Source organism: Rhinolophus sinicus, chromosome 15, assembly GCF_057876585.1.
Source record: "Rhinolophus sinicus isolate RSI-liver-muscle chromosome 15, RSI-T2T, whole genome shotgun sequence".
NCBI lineage: Eukaryota > Metazoa > Chordata > Mammalia > Chiroptera > Rhinolophidae > Rhinolophus > Rhinolophus sinicus.
Window position 1 is genome coordinate 78,009,983 of NC_142515.1, and position 19,723 is coordinate 78,029,705.

Here is a 19,723-nt window from a genome sequence, read left to right on the forward strand (position 1 = left end):
TCACCTGCGGGGGGCACGGAGCTGTGGCTGCTGAGCTGGCTGGGACTCAGCGAGCAGCGATTCCGAGAGGTGCTCTCATCCTTGCCCATGAACTTGCTGAGAAGGAGCTGCTGCTTCAGGTCGAACGAGGCTGAAAGGGAGGGTGCAGCCTGAGGCGCTTGGCTTTGCTGCAGGCACACACGGGGCCCCTTACCTCGGCTGGGGTCTTCCCCCCATTGCTCAGCACTTCCCACTGCGCTGGTGCCCAGGGACAGGTCCTGCTCAGACAGTAAGCCCCAAGTACAGTGACACAAAACCTAGGAGAATAGCCCCCAACTGTCCCTAGAGGGGCCCTGGAGTAATTTCAACCTCTGGACCCAGTGGTCCTGGGATATAGGTCGTGCTTCCCGGGAACGTCCTTGGGAGGGCTCCCCCACCAGCACTTGCTTGCTCACAGCACCCAAGGGAGCCCCTGGGCTTTCTCTACTACAGGGTGCCCTGGGGCAAGGGCCTAGGGTCCCCCCTGTGGAAGGAGGACACTGGGTAGAGCCCTTGGCCCCTGGATTGACATGAGGTGGAGCTTGGGTGGGGAGCATTAGCGTCAGTCCCCATGCTGTCCCTCAGTGACTGGGGTTCTCTGACTTCTTGCTTCTGGTGACCACCTCTCTAAGAGTCTCCACATTCCCTTTTTTCTGAATAGCCCAGATGCTCCCTTGTCCCATTTTCAGTTTGAGAACCAAGGTGGGAAAAGGACCTGGGGTTTGTCATGTCAGTTTTGTTTCTTGAGACGAAAGACCTCCACATGGCGGGGCTGGTGGCAGCCTCAGCCTCATTGCCAGCTCTACTTTCTAGTTTCCTCCCGGCGCCCCTGTCAGAGGATGACCCTGGGGTCCTGTTTTTATTTGCCCACAAGGAGCCGCTCTGGTGTCACAAAATGGCCCACAATGGGACCTCCCAGTCCAGGTCAAAGGGCCTGGCAGGCACCAGACATCACCCACCTCCCGGAGATCACTCATTCCTGATGACGGCTTGGCCTGCCGTACCCCTGCCCTGCCCCCAAGTGCAGGATTCACCTGAACTCTCGCTGCGCTGGGAGCCCCTGCTCTTGCCGCCCTTGTCCTTGCTGCCCTTGGTGGAGGCGGCCAGCTTGGTGGGGATCTGCTGTTGCACGGCTGTCTGTCTCTGGATCTGGTTGGTGGCGCTGAGCAGCTGGATAGGCACGTCGCTCTTAGCCGGTCGGCTGTCAGCCGGGGCGCTGTCCCGACGAGCCACCTCGGAGCGCTCGGGAAACTCAGGTCCAGTGCCAGACAGCAGCACGCTTACCCGGGGCCCTGGAACTTTGACCATGGCTGTGGGGCCTTCCAGCCCTTCCCCGTTAAAGCTGGGGGGCTGGTTTGGGGGCTGGGCCTGAAAGAGTGACAGAGGACACATCCCACTGCTGGTTCCTCTTGGAAGCCCTCCCTGGGGCCCACGAGAAGCCACTCTGCTCAGCACAACCCACCCAGCTCCTGGGCCAGGGCCCCTCAGTGTCCTAGCTGGGAGGGTGTGACCTAGGGGCACGCCCAGTGCTGGGCCCCACGGAGCTGCCATTCATGGCCTATCCCCAAAATACACCACAGTGCTGGCACGCTCACGTGCACACACACGGTTATCATACACACACTTGTGTGCGCTCGCACAACTCATACTTGTATACATATATACACGCACATTCCCTCTTCCACCAACACGCTTGTACACCCACAGGCCACACTCCTCGTGCGCACCTCCGCTGGTGGTTCCGGCGGCAGTGCACTGGGCGCCGTGTTCTGCTTCTTGAGCCGGCGCTGCAGCTCCAGCCGCTCGCGTTCGCGCTCCACGGCGCGCTGGGCCTCACGCAGGCGCTCCAGGTCATGTTGGTAGGCCTCGCGCTGCTGGTCCAGCTCGGCCCGCTCCTGGCTCTGCTGCTCCTGCAGCTGCGCAACCTCGCTCTCGCGCTGCTGCAGCCGTGCCGACGCCAGGTCCAGCTCCTGCCGCTGGCGCTCCCGCTCGCGCTCCCAGCGCTGCTGCTCCAGCCGCAGCTGGCTCTGCATCTTCTGCACGCCCGCCAGCTCCTCCCGCTGCTTCTCAAAGTTTCGCTGCCTCTCCTGCTCCAGCAGCAGGTTCCCGCGCGTCGACTGCAGCCGGAACTGCTTCTCCCGCTCCTGGATAGTGGCCCTCTGCATCTCCACGTAGCTATCCTGCTGGGCGATGACCGCCTGGGGGGGAGGGTACTGGTGAGCGGGCACACCCTCCCCTAGACCCCAACCCCAGTCAGGGAAAGGGCAGTGCAGCTTGTCACCCCCACCCCCAGACCCTGTACCTGGAGGCTAAGGAGCAGCTGGGATAGCGTCTGGATCCGCTGGATAAGCTGAGGGAGGTGGGGGGTGGGGGAGGGAGGGAGAGAGAGAGAGAGAGAGAGAGAGAGATACACACGCTGGTTCTCAGTCTGAAGCCCTACTGGGTGTGCATGTCAGTCCCCGAAGAGATGGACAAGCGCAGAGCCTACCTCGGACTCCAGGACAGTGGGCAGACGGGGGCCAGACTCAGGGCCCAGTGCCTCCACCTGTGGAGACATGTGTCAAAGCAGAATTTTTAAGGACCAATCCAACTTGAGTCAGATCCATTTATTGACAAGACACTCCCTTAGCATGGGACAGGCACTTTCTGATCATCTGACGTGGGTGAGTCTTGGTGTCTGAAAAATGAGGGCGCAGGGTGGCCCCAGGTGGTGGGAGGGCTGCCGCCTGACTCCAAGCCCACCACCTGGCCCTGCTCTGAGCCCGACGCTCGGCAGGAGTGGACCTTCTGAATTGAAGGGGAGGAAGCAGCCAGCATGACTTTGGCATCTGTGGGAGTGAGGAGGACACTGAAAGCTTGTGGCCCCTGCAGTGTTTCTCACCTGTTGAGGAGATCATGGCTACTGTCCTGAGCCCCTCCCGTCCCCGGCCTCCCTCCATTCCCGGGGTCAGCAAGAAGCATGGAGGTTTACCTGCATGCATATTAACCTGGGCTGAGATATTACTATTCACCAATGAGATGAATGGCACTTGTCACCATTTGCCATAAGGAAAGACTAGAGGACCAACACAGGCTGCTCACACTTGTTAACGATAATTAAGAGGAGTTGGGTGGATTCTACTCAGCGCAGGGCCGTCCTGAGGAAGCAGCGTACCGTCTGTGGTGCTTCCTCGGAAGCCCCTGGGGCGTCGCTGAGCTTCCCGTCTGTGCTGCCTGCAGGGTCTTGCCCGTCTCGGGGGCCGGGGTCACTGCTACACACCTTCTTCTTAAAACTGCCACCTGAAAACCCCAAGCCAGGCATGTGAGAATGCTGGGGATCCTCAGGGGGTCTAGACGCCCCACCCCTCCCAGGTAGGAAATCACGGCTGGGTTGCAGCCCTCAGCCCTGTGCTGAAATGGTGGCATTTGTGGTGGAGGTAAGCAGAAGGTTCCAGAACCCTGACCATGAGGGAGGTTGTTAAGGGGAAGCAGTAACAGAGATGCCAAACAGCAAATGTCTGGCTTTGCCAAGGACGCGGTGTGAGGGAAACATCTGAAGAAACTGAACCTCTGGCTGCTGACCTTCCCAAGGGCCCTAGAAGCCCCAGCCTGGGCATGGGGGGAGCACCACTCACTCTTGCCAGGACCACTGGCGCTGTCGTAGCCCCCAATGGTCCCTGCCCTCCGGCGCAGGCTCCCGGAGCCGCTACTGTCTTCCGCCAGGCTGTTGGAGCTGCCCAGCCGCCTACAGATCAGGCTCTGGATGTCCTCGACTGTGAAAGGACGCAGGAGGGACCCAGTTACCCAGGAGCCATGCTGTTGGCGTCAGAGTGCTGCAGGGCCCAAGGCAGAGGTCTGTGGGGTGTTGGTCACCCTGTCCTAATCGCCTGATGTGGGTGATTCTGTGCCCTGCCTGCACAGGTACTGCAACCAGGATGGGCCAATCTGTGTCTGCAGGAGGCCAGCCCTTGGGGCAGCCTGTGGATGGGCAGCCTGGGCCTGTTAGGGAACTCGGCGTGGCTACTGCTTATGTGACGAGTCATACAGAATGTCAGTGGCCTTGGGTACAGGGCTGGTCACACAAAGCACTCTAGGACAGACAGGCTTTGGCCAGGACAGGAGGTAGGAAGAACATTCCAAGCTGAGGCACAGGACATGAGAGGGCCTCTTGGGGCCAAGGGGCCAATGTCCACTGGAGACGCAGGAGGAAGGAGAACGTCGCTGTTCCTGGGGAAGCAGGGGCAGAGTCCACATGGGATCCCTCTGCTCGGTTCCCTTCCCTCTGAAGGCAGGGCTGTGTCTGTCTGGTTTGCTGTTGAAAGAGGGGTGCCGCCGTCCTCCCAGACTGAATGCACACTGGCTGCCTGGCCTGCCATGTGCCCTGGTGAGCACGGGGGGCAGCAGCTGCATGGAAGCTGCCAGGGACGCTGACTGCGTGGTGAAGCCGGCATGGGCAGGGCGTACACTGGGGGAGCAGGGCGTACACTGGGGGGGGCAGGGCGTACACTCGGGGCGCAGGCCATCTACTGGCCAGTGCCCTCCCATGGTTGCTGGTGCATCTTCCCACTACATGCGGGGTTCAGGCCCAGGGTAGCTCTGGGTCCAGGAGTCCTCTGCAACGACCCACTAACTGTGTCCATGTGCATATTTCTGGATATGTCATCAGTGACCCACTTCTTAGAAAGGAGAGTAACGTCTTGAACGTGGGGAACCCGTCTCGGTCGACTCCAGATCCCAGGGTCCCAGTGTGGTGCCTCACATGTGTCAAGAAGGGGAAGTATTTGGTGAATGTGAGAGAAGGTGGTTTAAGTCTGCAACGAGGGGCTTGCACCAGGTCCTGTCTAAGGACCTTCTGGCTCTAGTAGGTGCTAGAGAGGAGCCAGCACTGCTCCAGGCCTCCAGCTGCCCACCCAGATAGAAGCGTGGCCTGGACAGGGTGGCGAGTTCGCAACACTGGGTTGTGTGCCCGGCCTAGGGCCCCTTGACAAAGCCACCCAGGCAGGACTGTGGCTCGGGAGGGGGGCAGCGCCCCATGGGGCCCCAGGGCCCGGCTACTTACTCTCAGTCATGGCCAACTTGAGGATCAGCTCCCCCTGCAGGTTCTCTGAGGGCTCTCCTCCTCGGAACAGGAGTCGAGGTTGAGCCAAGTCTTCCGGCCCGCTCATCTCGGCCATCTCCAGGTAGATGAGCTGCTTCTCGCTGAGGCTCTGGGCTATCTGCTGGTCCTTCAGGTTTAGTCGCTCTGCAAAGCCACGTGGTGTCACTCTTGTTTGGGATCGTTCCCCCTGAGCCCAAGGGTGCTGGGGATCCCCGCTGCTCCAACCTTGCTGAGAAGCAGTGGTGAGGGCCTGACCCTGCCTTCTGATGGCTTTCCCCAATTGTAAATATCAAACACAGTGGGGTGTGGTGAGACCATACCAGGCCGATTTACGAGTTTTGGACAAACTGAGAGCCTTGTAATATGTAGTTTTCTAATCTTGAAAGTCCTTCTTCAGGCATTTAGATCAAACTCCTTGTTACAAGTCTCTCGGTTTTATAATTTTTTGGCTGCTATGACTGCGACTTATTTTATTATACTTCCTCCCTGGTGATGTTTAGTAGAGCTACATCACGTTCAGCTAAATGATTAAGTGCGCTTACCAGTTCCAATCATTTTCCAGTTGATTCTACTGTATTTTGTAGGCAAATAATCATGTCACATGCAAAACATAGTTCTGTTGCCTGCCTTCAATCACATCTTACTTCTGTTTCTCCCAATATTACCCTGGCTGCAACTTCTAGGATGAAGATAATAAGCAAAGGGGGGTGGCCCTGCCTGGCTCCTGATTTTGATGGGAGTGTCCCAGACGTTCAAAGTTAGGGTGAGTTCAGCCTTTGATCCAAGATGGGAAAGAACATCTTGATAAAGAAAATATTTTTTGTATTTCTAATTCTCTAAGAATCTTGTTGGGAATGCGTGATGAACGGGCATTACTATGTCACTGTGGCATCCATGCAGGACATAGATTTCACTACTGCTCGGAGGAAAGAAAGAGTCAGAATGGGATGAAATGAACACTATGTTAGGATTACGTTTCCAGGGTCCAGTGGGATGTCCCCCCTTCCTTTTGGACATTTTTATTAATACCTTCAAAGGGGCATCTCCCCACAAAGAGAAATAAAGTATGTACTACCTGATTTTCCCATATTTATTACTTAAATGTGACCTAACTTAAAACAATGCAGTTAGTGAAAAGGAAGAGGAAGCTGATGGAGACCACAAAGTCCTAGGAATTGTTCTTGGCAATGACTCACTGAAATCGCACAGGATGCTGTTACAACTGGGAGGAGAATGGATAGCACAATACGTTACGTCCACACAATGGAATAGTATTCAGCTGTAAAAAGGAAGGGAACTGACAGCTGCTGAGGATGAACCTTGACAATATCATGCTAAATGAAATAAGCCAGATGCAAAAGGACAGATACTTCATGACTCCACTTATACAAGGTCCCTAGAATAGCCAAATTCCTAGAGACAGACAGTAGACGAGAAGTTACCAGCAGCTGGGGGGCGGTGGGGGGGAAGGAATGGGGAATGACTGCTAATAGGGACAGCGTTTCTTTTTGGGGGGATGAACGTGGTCTAAAATTGATTGTGTAGTGGTTGTGATAGTGGGATGAAAGCCATTGCATAGGACCCGTTAAAAGGGTGAACTGTATGGTGTGAAGCTGAGGTCCCTGGCCACAAAGCCAGGGCTGGTCTCGGTCTGCCTGGCTGTAGGCGGCTATGGGGGTCCTGTGCTCCTACAAGGCCCCATGGGACCTGTCCGAGATGGTATGTGACCTGGGACACCCACATCGAGCTTCTCCCTGAACAAGGACCAGGGGAAGGGAGCAGCATGTGTGGCAAAGCGCTTGTGTTAAGAAGGGGCTCAGGGGCCCTGAGTGCCACCAGAAGACCACTCCTTCCAGAAGACCACTACCTCATGACAAAGCCTTGCTGCTAATGCCCCACAGAGCTGCAGGACACAAGTCAGCCCACAGCAAAAGGCCTGGGGGACACGTCTGTGGGCATGGAGGTTGGGACTGACTTGCCCTTACCTTGGAAGTCCCTCAGCCTCACGGCGCGGGCCTCCATCACCTTCCTTTCCTCTTCAGCCTCGCTGAAGGGCCCCTCCTCCTCGTCTGGACAGCTGCAGGGACAGGGGACAACAGGTGGGTGAGAATGCCTCATGGGCTGGCTAGCCCCTGCCAGGGGCACTGAGAGGCATCTCAGTGGGCACTAAAGATGTCTGCAGAATCAGCTGCTAAGAGTGTCTGATTTTGTGATGGATTTAGCTTGTTAATGGAGGAAAAGGAGGGGGAAGAGAAAGACAGCATTAGCATTTATCCAGTCTCAGTGTTGGGATATAACCAACCACAGGTTTTAAATGCCTAGCCACCACTTGGAGGAGACTGTGGATAGCTTGTTTCCTGGGACCTGCTGGGCACAGGAGGCTACAAGCCCAACAGAGCTGAAGTTGAGGGTGGAGGAAGCTTGAAGCTGGCTGAAGTCTTCGGGAAGCTTCCAAGCAGAGAGAGAGGGAGCAGCAGGCTGGCTGGGTGTGGGGGCCAGGCCACCTTTCCCTGTCAGGTGGACAGGGAGCCAGGCATCATGCAGAGCCACTGGGCTGGGGTCCGGAGGGGTCCCCTGGCCCAAGGAGGAAGGACAGGACGCCATGACCTGCTCCAACAGGTCTGGCCCCAGACTCGGGGGGATGGGGACAGCCCGTGTGTCAGGCGGAATGTCCTACCAATACAGAACGTTAGAGCTGCCTGGCTCCATGTCCCCTGGCCAGAGGCATCGGGGCGTTTTTCGCATCTGATAGGTGGAGCTGTTGTCAAAAGGAGCTGGAATGGTGCCATCTGTCCCCTTTAGATGAAGGATGGACAAAGCACCAAGGTGGAAAGAGGGAGAGGAAAAGCAAAGGGGTCTCTGGTCTGCCTGTGACCTCTGGTGCTTTCAGACATTTCAAGGTCACCGCCAATATGCCAACCAGCAAAGCCAAGGGCAAACGGCCAGTAGCGGGAACACAGGCACACAGCCCTGCTCACCTCTCAACTGCCCTTCGGATGTGGGCCATCCAGGCGTTCCTCTCCTCTTTGGAGCTGGTGTAAATCTCGTACATCTCAGGCCCTTGTAGGGAGGCGCTGATCAGAAACATGGCTTTCTCCTCGTTGGCCACTTCCCTCACAATCAGCTTTTGTAACGAGATGACGGGGCGCTTCGAGTCCTGCAGGGCAGAACACGGTCGGGAGGGTCACCTTTCACCCTACTGCAGGGCACCCCACTCATCTTCAAACAATTCAAAGCAGAAATATTTTGCCATCTGAGGAAACAAGATACTATTGCCATGACATCCTTGTATCCTTTCCATGTGTGTTTGATGTGCTTAAACAAATGTGTTTTACAATCAGTAACGCATGTACATGGTACAAAACTCAAGAGAGGGCCGGCCCGGTGGCTCAGGCAGTTAGAGCTCCGTGCTCCTAACTCCGAAGGCTGCCGGTTCGATTCCCACATGGGCCAGTGGGCTCTCAACCGCAAGGTTGCCAGTTCGATTCCTCGAGTCCCACAAGGGATGGTGGGCAGCGCCTCCTGCAACTAAGATTGAACACGGCACCTTGAGCTGAGCTGCCGCTGAGCTCCTGGATGGCTCAGTTGGTTGGAGTGCGTCCTCTCAACCACAAGGTTGCCGGTTCGACTCCCGCAAGGGATGGTAGGCTGCGCCCCCTGCAACTAGAAATGGCAACTAGCAACGCCAACTGGACCTGGAGCTGAGCTGTGCCCTCCACAACTAACACTGAAAGGACAACAACTTGAAGCTGAACAGCACCCTCCACAACTAAGATTGAAAGGACAACAACTTGACTTGGGAAAAGAAAAGTCCTGGAAGTACACACTGTTCCCCAAAAAATTCCTGTTCCCCTTCCCCAATAAAATCTTTAAAACAAACAAACAAACAAAAAACTCCACAGAAACAAGAGTAGATCATATATAACAACAAACACCTCTTCCTCCTGACACTGCCCAAACACCCAGGGCCAATCAGTATTAGTCTGTATGTCCCACGTGAGATATGCTCCAGATGAACCAGTAAAATGCATATTTTTAACTGGTTATTACGGGCTGAATTATGTCCCCCCAAATTCCTGTGTTGAAGCCCTAACTCCCAGGACCTCAGAATGTGACTATTTGGAGAGACGGCCTTTACAGAGGTGATTAAGGCAAAACGAGGTCATTAGGATGGCCCTGATCCAACACAACTAGTGTCCCTATAAGAAGAGGCGATTAGGACACAGACATGCACAGAAGGACAACTGTGTGGGGACACAGGGTGCAGATGGCCCAGCAGCTTATCGCGTCCCATCACACAGGTGAGGTGGAGTCAAGGTGAGACAATGGTTTGGTGAAGCAGCCGGATCCTGTCTGTGGTGCTGGGAAACCTTGAGAAGGTCTAAAATGTCTGGGGAAGGTACATGGTCCCTAGTTAAGTCAGAGGCCACCTTCATTGCCAGATGAAGCTGGAGGCAAACCAGTTCTTTGAGTCCCGCAGCACTGCGTGCCCATGGTGGGGGGGCCTGACATCCTTCCCCTGCAGTGAGGTCTGCACTGTTAGACGCTAAAGGACCGGGGTCACCTAGGCGAGTAGGTAGAAAGCCACATCCCTGGTGGACACAAGCCAGGAGGGATGAATGGCATCCCAGCTTGACTTCAAGTCCATCAGCGCTCACGGCAGGCATTCTGGGACCAGCATGCTGTGGGGTCAACATGGTGACAGCACACAGGGATGCAGGACAGCGGCTGCCTGAGCTCGTGTCCTTAGTGACGAGCCAGTAAGTCCCTGGGAGGCATGGAAGGGCTCTTCTGCCCACGATGCTGAGGCCTGGGAGAACCTGAGTGCTTGTGACAGAAAGAGCCACAGAAATGCAGAGGGAGGCGGACACTGGAACGTGCCCCTGAAGCCTCGTCAGGCAACTAGACAGCAAAATTCTGCTGCTTCCGTGCTCAGGTTATTCTGCTGCTGCCTTGTTGGAACCTTCTGGCCCTTGGGAGGACCCAGGACAACAAAGCACAGCTGTACGTCACCCAGATGAGCTTTTCTAGCCGCCTTGCTCTGTACTGTTCTCGTCTTGTCGTCAAGGTAGCGCCCCCGGCCGCCCCCTCCACCCAGCTGCCTTCTGCGCAGGCAGCTTTACAGCAGCCCTTCCATGAATAGGGGGACACATACCACAGAAGCAAAGACATATTTCTGATCCTTTTCTTGGAGCAGCAAGAGCACATCGGTCAACAAGACGGCAAGGACGTCTAAGGAGAGAGCACAGGAAGAAAGGTGTGGGGTGACATGGCTACGTAGGCCCTGCTGGGCAGCTGGGCAGACAGAGCCCTAGGGGCCATCAGCACCACAGGAAGGAGCCCCGGTCACTCTCAGCCCGGCGCCTTGATGCTTCTGCATGAGCCTGAATGCTTCTTTTCGCCTCCCACCTCCCCACCACCTCCCCAGGTTTCAACACCTCATACCAACTACCGTGTTTCCCCGAAAATAAGACCTAGCCTGACCATCAGCTCTAATGCGTCTTTTAGAGCAAAAATTAATATAAGACCTGGTCTTATTTTAATATAAGACCAGGTGTAATATAATATAATATAATATAATATAATATAATATAATATAATACAATACAATAATGGGTCTTATATTAATTTTTGCTCCAAAAGACGCATTAGAGATGATTGTCTGGCTAGGTCTTATTTTTTGGGAAACAGGGTACTAGTGTCCTCTTGGTGGTCCCTCAACACCTCCTGCTCTGCTGCCAGGCCACTGTGCTCTGACGTTCCCCTGGTGTAGCAGTGCCCCTGGGGTCTGTCTTTGAGACTCTCTCACTGTGATTTCTCAAATGAGAACCCATCCCTGCTCCGTTCTTCCTACCCCCAGGTCACCTGGGACCTGAGCCGCTGGACGCTCACCTCCTGCCTCCTACCAGAGGGCCACACTCTTGCCTCCTCATGCCCGAGCTTCCTGGTGGCAGCAGACTGCATGCCTTGTCCTTGTAGGAACATCTCACGGCCACCCGCATGGCAGAGCTTTTGCACTTGGATGCACATCCTGAATTGCATCTCCACCAGGAGCTCATGTGGTGGGAAGCATGAACACTGCCTTCTTGGGAGCTGCCTCCGACCCCGTCTCAACCACATGCCCGCTCTTGCGGTCATTCTCTTGCACTGCAGCCTGCTGGCTTCCTTGAAAGCATTTACTGTGCTTTTCGCCATCTTTCTGTTTACTACTCTCTCTCTCTGCCTGCTGACTGGCCTCGTACCACCCTCCTGGGGGCCTAGAACACAGGTGGTGCTGAACTGTATCTGCAGGACGCACCTCGCTCAATATATGAACAAACACATTCTGCGGTTCGGCCAACTGAAGATCTGGCCACTCCCTAAAGACCTTTAAAGATGCCGCTGCCAGTGGACAGCTCAGTGTGTTTCTGAGGCACATGAAATGGACAGGAGACTTGGGGATGAGTCCCGAGTGCTCGCTGGTCTGGACTGCACCACGGATTCTGGAAGCCAGGACCGGAGCACACGCCGAGCAGTGACTGAGATGCTCGGTGACACTGAGGTCGGCAGTCCAGTCCGGGTGGCGTGTTCTACCCACACTAGGCCGTCAGTGGTTGGGCCCACTGCAGGCGCGCCCCGCACGGCCGGGTGGGAAACCTGGGGCCTCACGGTGCTATGGAATTCTGCTGGCAACGAATCCCCACCTCTCTTCATCCAGGGACCCTCCTGGTGTGCGCCACACCATCTCAGAGACTGGAGGAGCGTGCTGGGGTGACTGTCTCATTCTCACTCCACAGTGGCTGCCTGTGCTCCTACTGACTCAGCACACGACCACCCTTTAGCCATGAAGCAGCCAGGCTGCGGTGGCTCTGTGCCAGCCGGCACCCACAGACCCAAAATGGTGCCCATGGATCCAGAGGGCACCCACTACTTCTAGATAGTGGTATCAATCCATGAAGGGGCCACCCGTCCAAGGGGGCCCAGGGCAGGGCTTCACCTTTCAAGCGCCCGGACGTGGTCTTCCAGCACAGCGTGCCCTCCAGATGGAGCTGCCGCTGCAGCATGTCCTCCTTGCGGAAGGGCAGCCCGTTCTTGAGTTTGCTGGAGGACTTCAGGTCCATCTTGCCTGCGATCTCCCTGAGGCGCTGGCCTTTCTCGCACTCGCTGACCTTGGCGTCCACTTGTGAGATGACGTCTTTGATGAGGTTCAGGGCCTGGGTCAGGTCTTCATAGTCTTCGGAGCCAGCTGCCAACACAGCAGAGTTTTAGCGCTTTCCTTTGTCCACGATCACGAACGTGACAGAGGCGGACACACTACAGGGTCTGGGGAGGTTCCCTGAGGCCACTGCTCAGAGGACCCTCAAGAATTGCCTTCCAACTTGAATCTCCCCAGATATAAATGCTTCTCCAAAATAAATGCAACAGCCCAGCATTTGTTTGTTTTTTTCTTACCAACACAGAGCTTCTGTGGAATGCAGAAGCTAAGGTGCAATTCAGTGACACATGTAAAGGCCACCCCTTGGTAAAGAGACTCCCTATGCCCTCCAGCTTTGCATAACACTCCCTCCACCTCCTGCTGTTACCAAGAGTGGGCTCCTCCCTCTCCAGGGATGTGCCTTTCGTGGCCCAAGTCCCCTGAAAATGAGGGAGATGTGGTCAGCATTGCCCTGGCCTCTGGGTCTCGTGCCCCTTCCCTTCTGCCCTCCATGCTGTCGGCAGGCCCTCCTGTGGCACTGCTCATAAACACAGGAACCATCTCTTTTCTGTCTGGGTCACTCAGAAGTGACCCTAACACGGGCACTTTCTCCATCACGCAGCCACTCCTCAGATGCTGAGTGAGGGCCTGCTATGGCCCAGCCTGTGCCAGGGGCCGGGGTGACAGCAGGCCCGTGAGGCCCAGTTCCCATCCTTCTTGGTTGGAAGCCCCAGCACCCTGCACAGTGATTCTGCCTGGTGACAACTCAGTGAATGGTCCCCGAGCCCAGCAACATCCAGAGAACCAAAGACAAATCACAGAGGGGCATGTGTCCAAAGCAATGGTTACAACAGGGGGCAGGGCGACAGAGACCACCGGCATAACACCGACGGGCAAGGCAGCGACGGTACCTTCTGTGTTCTGGATGATGCGTTCCACCAGCACGGGGTACTTGGTGATGCGCTGAGTGACCAGAAGAATACACTCCTGCACGCCCAGCCGCCGCACAATGGAAAAGTTGCCGATTTTCTATGAAATAGAAAACAAAACCATGCCGTACTGACGTCTTACTTCCTGCCAAATCAGTGGATTTAACTTGGCCGGGTACCGAGGCCGGGGGCTCCTTCCTTTTTGGCTCACGGGAACCTTTTCTTTGCTGCGTCACCAGAAATGTAAAAGCAGGATACACACAAAGGCAACAAAAGCAAAGGCAGCCTGGCCTACAAAGGGGGCCCCAAGGCAGCAGGGGAGAAGAAAGCAGAACCAGCCAGGGGGCGGCCACGGGAATGACCCGGAAAACTATACGAGGCACGTGCACGTGCGCACATGCGTGTGAAGATCCTGACCCGGACTGACGGCTATTGGACCTTCCAGAACCAGACAAGGCCTGTGCCTTCTGAACCGGCTCCCTGCAGCTTTCTGATACATACCTCTAGCTAAGAACCCAAGAAGTGGTCACCGGAAGCCGTTTCTTGGTGGGGGGCTGAGAGCAGCTTCCGGCGCTCTCCTGAGCACACCACATGCTCTCCTTCTTTGCTCCCACCACTCTCGTCTGAGTTTCAGGAATGCCAGCCATCGCAGAAAGGACCAGGAGAGTCACTGTGGGATGTGTGACATTCTGGGGACAAAACTCGCTCTCTCTTGGTCTCCTTCATCTCATCAGAACCCTCCCACTTTCTAAGTGTTTCTGGCTCATGATGTTGGGTGGCCTGTCCCATGCTTGTCACCAGATGAATTTAGGCCCTAAAGTGACTTTTTTTCCCTTTCGCGTCCATCCACTGTGATGATAATGGAGTGACACTGAAAACGCATCATTTGAACCCCAGACCATTAGTTACAGAATATCATTTCAGAAGAAAGTCCTCAGGGTACAGGCGACAGGGGATGAAGCTGTTTTGGAGCCATGTGTCCCGGGGCCACCACACAGCCATGCGGACAGAGCCTAGCGGCCTCAACCGGACGCACTTTCTAGAGAGCAGGAGGGAGAGCCTTGGCCGACCCAGCTGACTCAGGCTGGGTGAAGCGTTTTTGGTTCTGAGCTTTGAGTGTCCACACTCTGTTAGGCAAAAGATGGGTGTGGGTCATTCCACAGACTATGGAGGACATAGGGGACCAGAGAGGGGAGGAGGCAAGGGAGGGGACAAAGGTTTAGAGTAAGGAATGCCTTGCATCAGTCGGAGCGTCCGAGGCACCACGGGTGACTCCAGAGGGGGCGGCTCCCAGGGCAGGGTGGCCCCGTGGAACGACACTTGTGTCACCTCAACAACCTGAGGAATGATGGTCAGCTGGTTCCATGTTGGGGCCTGCAGGGGCATCTTAGGGGCCACCCTTGTGTCAAGGAACAAAGCTCTAGGTCTGCTTTGCTTTTACACCTTGGGATTCTCCAGAAGATTCCACTGACATGTTCTTGAATGAGTTCATGGTTAAGAATGAAAATAAAAATGTGAAGATCACTGGTTTGTAACTGGCGCCTTAATTTGAAGATCTGCAAACAGCTGTGCGTGTGCGTGTGTGTGAGTGCGTATGTGTATGTGTGCGTGCGTGTATGTGTGTGTGGGGGGGGTGGGGGTGGGGCGAGGGGGGGAGGGAACTACAGTGAAAAGCATGTGTTAATTTAAAAAATAATTTTTTTTTTTTTACCTTGATCAAGTTTTGAAATTTCTTATTTTGCTGCAGCAGCAACTTGTAATGACTGACTGCTTCATTGTGGCCACTACAAAAGACACCATATTTTTCTTTCATTCTCTCCCCGTTTTCACCTGAAAACTGAAAGACAGTGGAGATGTTACTGAAAGGAAACACGAAAACCGCCAGGGAACGTTTTCATGTCGTTCATCTGACTCTGTAAAGTAAGTACTGAATTCACTTGCAATTTTACTTTCTTCTCTAACACATACTCAAGCAGAGACATGCTTTAGTACAGGCACAATAAAGGTAAAACGAGAAAACGTTCTGCTAATGGGCTTTACGATGTCACAGATGCTGTGACGACATCCTGAACTCCGAGAAGGAAACATAAATTTAAGCTGAACAAAATTAGAAAAATTTAGAAGCAAAAGAGGTATTCTTCCAGTTTATTCTAACGAGTTGACTCGGGAAGCTTGGATCACTCTGAGGTCAGGCGAGTGGTGGTGGTGCCCTCTGACAATCTTGGCTGAGGCTCAGAAGTTGACTCAGAAGTCAATTCAGGGTCAACATCCCTCCCACAGGTGGCTCTGGTCCATAGATACGCTTCTAACAGCCAAAAACACAGCCGCCAAAACCAAAAAATAAAGACCAGCTAACCAACCGAAGAAAAGCCCAGAACACAACACTGGACAGTGTTTGGACAAGTGCATATGCTTTTTAGGTCTCTGTGTTGCTAGATTAGCTGCACACACAGCTGTAACGGCCCAGGACTGCTGTGCTCTGGGGAGGCAGGCTCTCAATAAATGGGGGCGAAAGGGTTCCTAGACTCAATCCCAATGTGTGTGTGTGGGTTTCCCCCACATCAACAATTCTCAGATGACAGCAGGGTCTGACACTATCTACCAGGAGATGGCATCTACAAGTTAAGGGTTTAGTCCTATAAGACTGTCCTCCCCCTACTTCAGATGCCACTTGTCACCTGTGCTTCAGACCAACTGGCTATAGAGCAGAGGTTCCTGTGATCCCCTCCTCGGGTTCAATTAATTGGCTACAGTGGGTCACAGAACTCAGAGAAACAGTTTACTTACTAGATCACCACTGCCTTTAATAAGGATCAACTCAGGAACAGCCAGGGGGAGGACCAATTATGGGGGAAGGGGTGGAGCTTCCATGCCCTCTCCGGGCACACTCTCCCCGAATCTCCACGTGTTCACCAACCCGGAAGCTCTCTGAACCCTGTCCTGTTGGGTTCTTATGAAGACTTCATTACAGAGGCACGACTGATTAAATCATTAGCCATTGATGACTGATTCACCTCCAGTCCCTCTCCCCACCCCCAAGGTCGGGGAGTGGGACTCCAGCTTCCAACCCTCTAACCACGTGGTTGGCTCCCCTGGCATCCAGATCCTATCCTTAGGAGCTTTCTAAAAGTCGCCTCATTCACATAACCTAAGACACCTTCATGCTGTCACCAGTTAGGAAATTCCAAGGGTTTTGGGACCTGTGAGCCAGGAACTGTGGACAAAGAGCAAATACATACTTCTTATAAATCACAATACAGGGCCTTGTCCCTGTTGTTACTGATGAGGGACAGAGCCAGACGGGGGCTCATCCCAGCCGTGCCCACCTGCTGTACCAGGAGGTCCCCGATTTTCTGGATGATGTAATTCCGGTCGCTGCCTTCCTCCAGGGCCTTCCAGCGGCGCTCCTTCAGCCGAGAGAGGAAGTGGCTGTGCAGCTCGAGGAGGTCGTCCGCGCACGGGAAGAGGCGGCCGACAGCCTTGCTGCTGAACTGCAGCTCCTCCTGCAGGGCCCTGGAGTAGACTTTGAGCATGATCTTCAGTGTCCGTACGTGGTGCGCCTCCGTCTGCATCAGCTCTGTGGGGCACGGGGACAGGACTTACCCACGCAGGGAACACACCCTGGCGTCGCTCCTCCCGTGATCCACGGGGGCACTTGTGCGTCCTGCCCGCCTGCCATATGCCAGGCTGGCTTCTCAGTTCTCTGCTGAAGTCCTTGCCCCCGTGGCCTTGCTACCCAAAGGCCAGGCCTCCCACTCTCCCCACCCCGGTGCTGCAGGGGCCCCCGCTTGAGGGAGCAGCGAGGCGTGGGGTGGCATCTGGAGAGGCAGGATGCAGGATGTGTGCCGGGACCTCACATTCAGAGGAGGGTTTTGTGCCGAAGGCGTCTCAAGGCTGTTTGGAGCCAGAACGCCGTTCGGATGAACACCACTCCTTGGGGTGTGCAATTCACACATTTGTGCACGTCAGGGGCCAGACCCAGACGGTAACTGATGCAAAAGCAGAGCTCAAGTGAGATTTTAATTCACTGTTAACGGCAAAGAAAGACCAGGTTTTGTGTTGGAGTTTTCCTGTCATTCAAATCAAGGCCTTGAAGCTGTTAGAGATGAAACCAAGTCAGCAGCACTGCGCCCAGGTTTGTGTTTGCCCAGGGCTGAGACAACGCGGCAGCCGGCCGCCCGGATGGAAGCGTGACTGATGCTCTCCGTCCCTCTCTGAAGGATCTCTGGCCTGGACTGGGCCCTGGGAGGAAGCATCCACTCGCGTTCTCTGCCCCACCCCCACCCCAACCTGGTGGCCTGGGCAGGCAGCTCAGGGTGTGAAACTCAGAAGGAAGTGGGCGCCCGTGGACACCCCTGACTGGGGTGTGGGGATCCCGGAGCTGGACCTGCCATGTGGGATAAAAAGTAAGGACGTTTCTAGAAATGCCAGAATGCCGACAACGGACAGGAAAATTCCTCCTCAGGTGACACAACACTGTCAGTTTTGGGGGACAGTTCCCATGGAAGAAGGACCATATGAACAGTAAGGGTTAAGGGAGAGAAAGGCCTCAGCTTCCACTGTGGTTGCCTTGGGCCTCTGGCACCCAGCTTGTAGGGGTCCTGGAGCCTGGCAGGACATAGGTGGGGCATCCAGCGCAGCTCTGGCCCAGGCACAGGCGCTGTGTCTGGGAGCTGTGGTTTTCATTGTATCCTGCAACATCCCATTTCAGGGCAGTGGCTGCCCACGGCTAGTGGAAAGGGGTGCCCACCACGGAGCTGTTGCTACAGTCCCACACGGAGAGAGGGACAGCCTCCAAACCCCCCAATTATAGCCACGTTCAGGCCTGTCTGCGGTCACGAGGGACAGCTGGGACAGGCCTGGGGTGGTCTTCTCTCTCAGGGTCACCAACAAGGTAAGCGTGAGTCAGGCCTGGAAGGCAAGGCTGTCCTGGGGGAGCAGGGAGCGGGTGACACAGTTTCAGGGAGAGTCGGTAGTGAAGCCCAGACTCCACAGTGGAACAAATCTTTACAGAAAGAAGGAAAAGAAGTGTGGAAGGCTGGTGTGGCAGCAGAGGGCTTCCTACCGTAAAGCACATCCTGTCTTTTCACCACCTCCCTCTTTTGTTTCTTTGCGTACGCCGGCTCCACGGAGAGGCTCCAGGACTCGGCCTCGAATTCATGGGCGTCCGATTCAATCTCACTTCTCAGTGAGGCAGTATAGGGGTCTGGGGAAAGAGCAAGAGGCCACTGCTTGGGGCCAGCCCAGCCTGAGTCCCGTGTACACACTGGTGTGGGTCCCAGCACTTCCCAGAGTGATGGGGACCCCGTGACATCTGTGAAAGCATCGGGATGACTGTACCTTCTACGAAAATGGACTCGGCATTCGAGGATGTAAGTGAAAGGGAGTCATCCGTTGCCTGCTTAAATTTCAAAAATGCAGAGTCGGCTTCATCCATTTCTCCTGTGACTAGTCTAAATAAAAATCATAAAAACAATTACTACAAAAAATCGAAATACACACACACACACACACACACACACACACACACGCACGCACGCCCCATTTTATGAATGCAAATTAGACTGTTAATCCGCTTAAATACTATCTGAGAACTTTCCGGATTTCAATGTAAGCCTTAACTTTGCCACAGATCACTTCTGAAAATCAGGAGACTATCTGCCAACATAACATCAGGACTTCTTTCATAACTAACTTTAATGTTCAGGTACATTGTAAAGGTGTGTTAATCATATCCTTCCTTTACTGGCCACTGGAGCCCCTGAAATTCTTTCCAGAAAGAGTTAGGTGGACACAGCCTCACTCAGTCAAGGGTGGAGGGAGAATCCTTTCTAATGCAGAAAGATAATCAGCTCCTTTCCCCACCAACTCATGCAGGGATCACCGCGACAACATTTTTGTAACATGTTTTCTCCCTGAGCACTGCTGAATGCACTATTAAGAGAACCACCTCGAAGCTCTTGGAACACTGGGTTAGGGCATAAATAATGGGATGCAACCCCCTTGGGAACTTCCAGCCTCATCTTGAGTACACAAAGGGACCCTTCAAGAGCATGAAGCAAAATGGCTCCAATGGTCCAGCCCACCCAGAACACACCTTGTTTGAAAAAGAAAAGGAATGACTCTGAAACAAGTGTTAATGGGAATTTCACTGCTTGGCTGGGGGCCCATGAGTAGATTCACACGCCCCTGAGGGTCTCCTTTCAGAGAGGCTGCTGGCAGGGTCCCCAGGAAACGGCACCCCCTGAGCCCCCTCCCTTCACCTGCCCTTGACAGCAGAGAGGGGACCTGGCTTACCCGAGTCGCGGCCCCGTTCTCGCCGGGCTGGGTGCTGGCTGTGGACCCCCCTTCTGCGAGACCGTCATGCCGACATTCCTGGACAGGGCCGGGCTGCCATCGGACAAGAGGGTGTTCCTCGGGTGTTCCTTCAGGGACGCTGCGACGGAGGCAAAGACAGAGTTGGTGCTGAGAAAGTGGGCAGGGTAGTGGAGGTGGCCTGTCCGGAAGCCCTGCTCCGACTGCGGC

At 54.8% G+C, this 19,723-nt stretch overlaps 1 protein-coding gene across 6 annotated transcripts in view; it reads right to left on the bottom strand.

Moving 5' to 3' along the window:
* Nucleotides 1–19,723, bottom strand: part of ARHGEF18 (Rho/Rac guanine nucleotide exchange factor 18) — an 84,965-nt gene that overhangs the window by 2,373 nt on the left and 62,869 nt on the right. For 5 of the 6 annotated variants that reach the window (XM_074337756.2, XM_074337758.2, XM_074337755.2 and 2 more), the window contains 18 exons: nucleotides 19,496–19,634; nucleotides 18,539–18,651; nucleotides 18,264–18,404; nucleotides 16,525–16,775; nucleotides 14,910–15,035; nucleotides 13,181–13,298; nucleotides 12,072–12,320; nucleotides 10,251–10,327; nucleotides 8,074–8,252; nucleotides 7,081–7,172; nucleotides 5,057–5,239; nucleotides 3,633–3,770; nucleotides 3,173–3,297; nucleotides 2,507–2,563; nucleotides 2,321–2,368; nucleotides 1,746–2,216; nucleotides 1,053–1,386; nucleotides 5–130 (listed from right to left, as the gene is read on the bottom strand). In XM_074337756.2, coding sequence (XP_074193857.2) covers nucleotides 5–130; nucleotides 1,053–1,386; nucleotides 1,746–2,216; nucleotides 2,321–2,368; nucleotides 2,507–2,563; nucleotides 3,173–3,297; nucleotides 3,633–3,770; nucleotides 5,057–5,239; nucleotides 7,081–7,172; nucleotides 8,074–8,252; nucleotides 10,251–10,327; nucleotides 12,072–12,320; nucleotides 13,181–13,298; nucleotides 14,910–15,035; nucleotides 16,525–16,775; nucleotides 18,264–18,404; nucleotides 18,539–18,651; nucleotides 19,496–19,634 — 2,967 coding nt within the window. Of the gene's footprint in view, nucleotides 1–4; nucleotides 258–1,052; nucleotides 1,387–1,745; nucleotides 2,217–2,320; nucleotides 2,369–2,506; nucleotides 2,564–3,172; nucleotides 3,298–3,632; nucleotides 3,771–5,056; nucleotides 5,240–7,080; nucleotides 7,173–8,073; nucleotides 8,253–10,250; nucleotides 10,328–12,071; nucleotides 12,321–13,180; nucleotides 13,299–14,909; nucleotides 15,036–16,524; nucleotides 16,776–18,263; nucleotides 18,405–18,538; nucleotides 18,652–19,495; nucleotides 19,635–19,723 lie in introns of those variants that run through there. The other variant, XM_074337759.2, reaches the window with a different exon arrangement.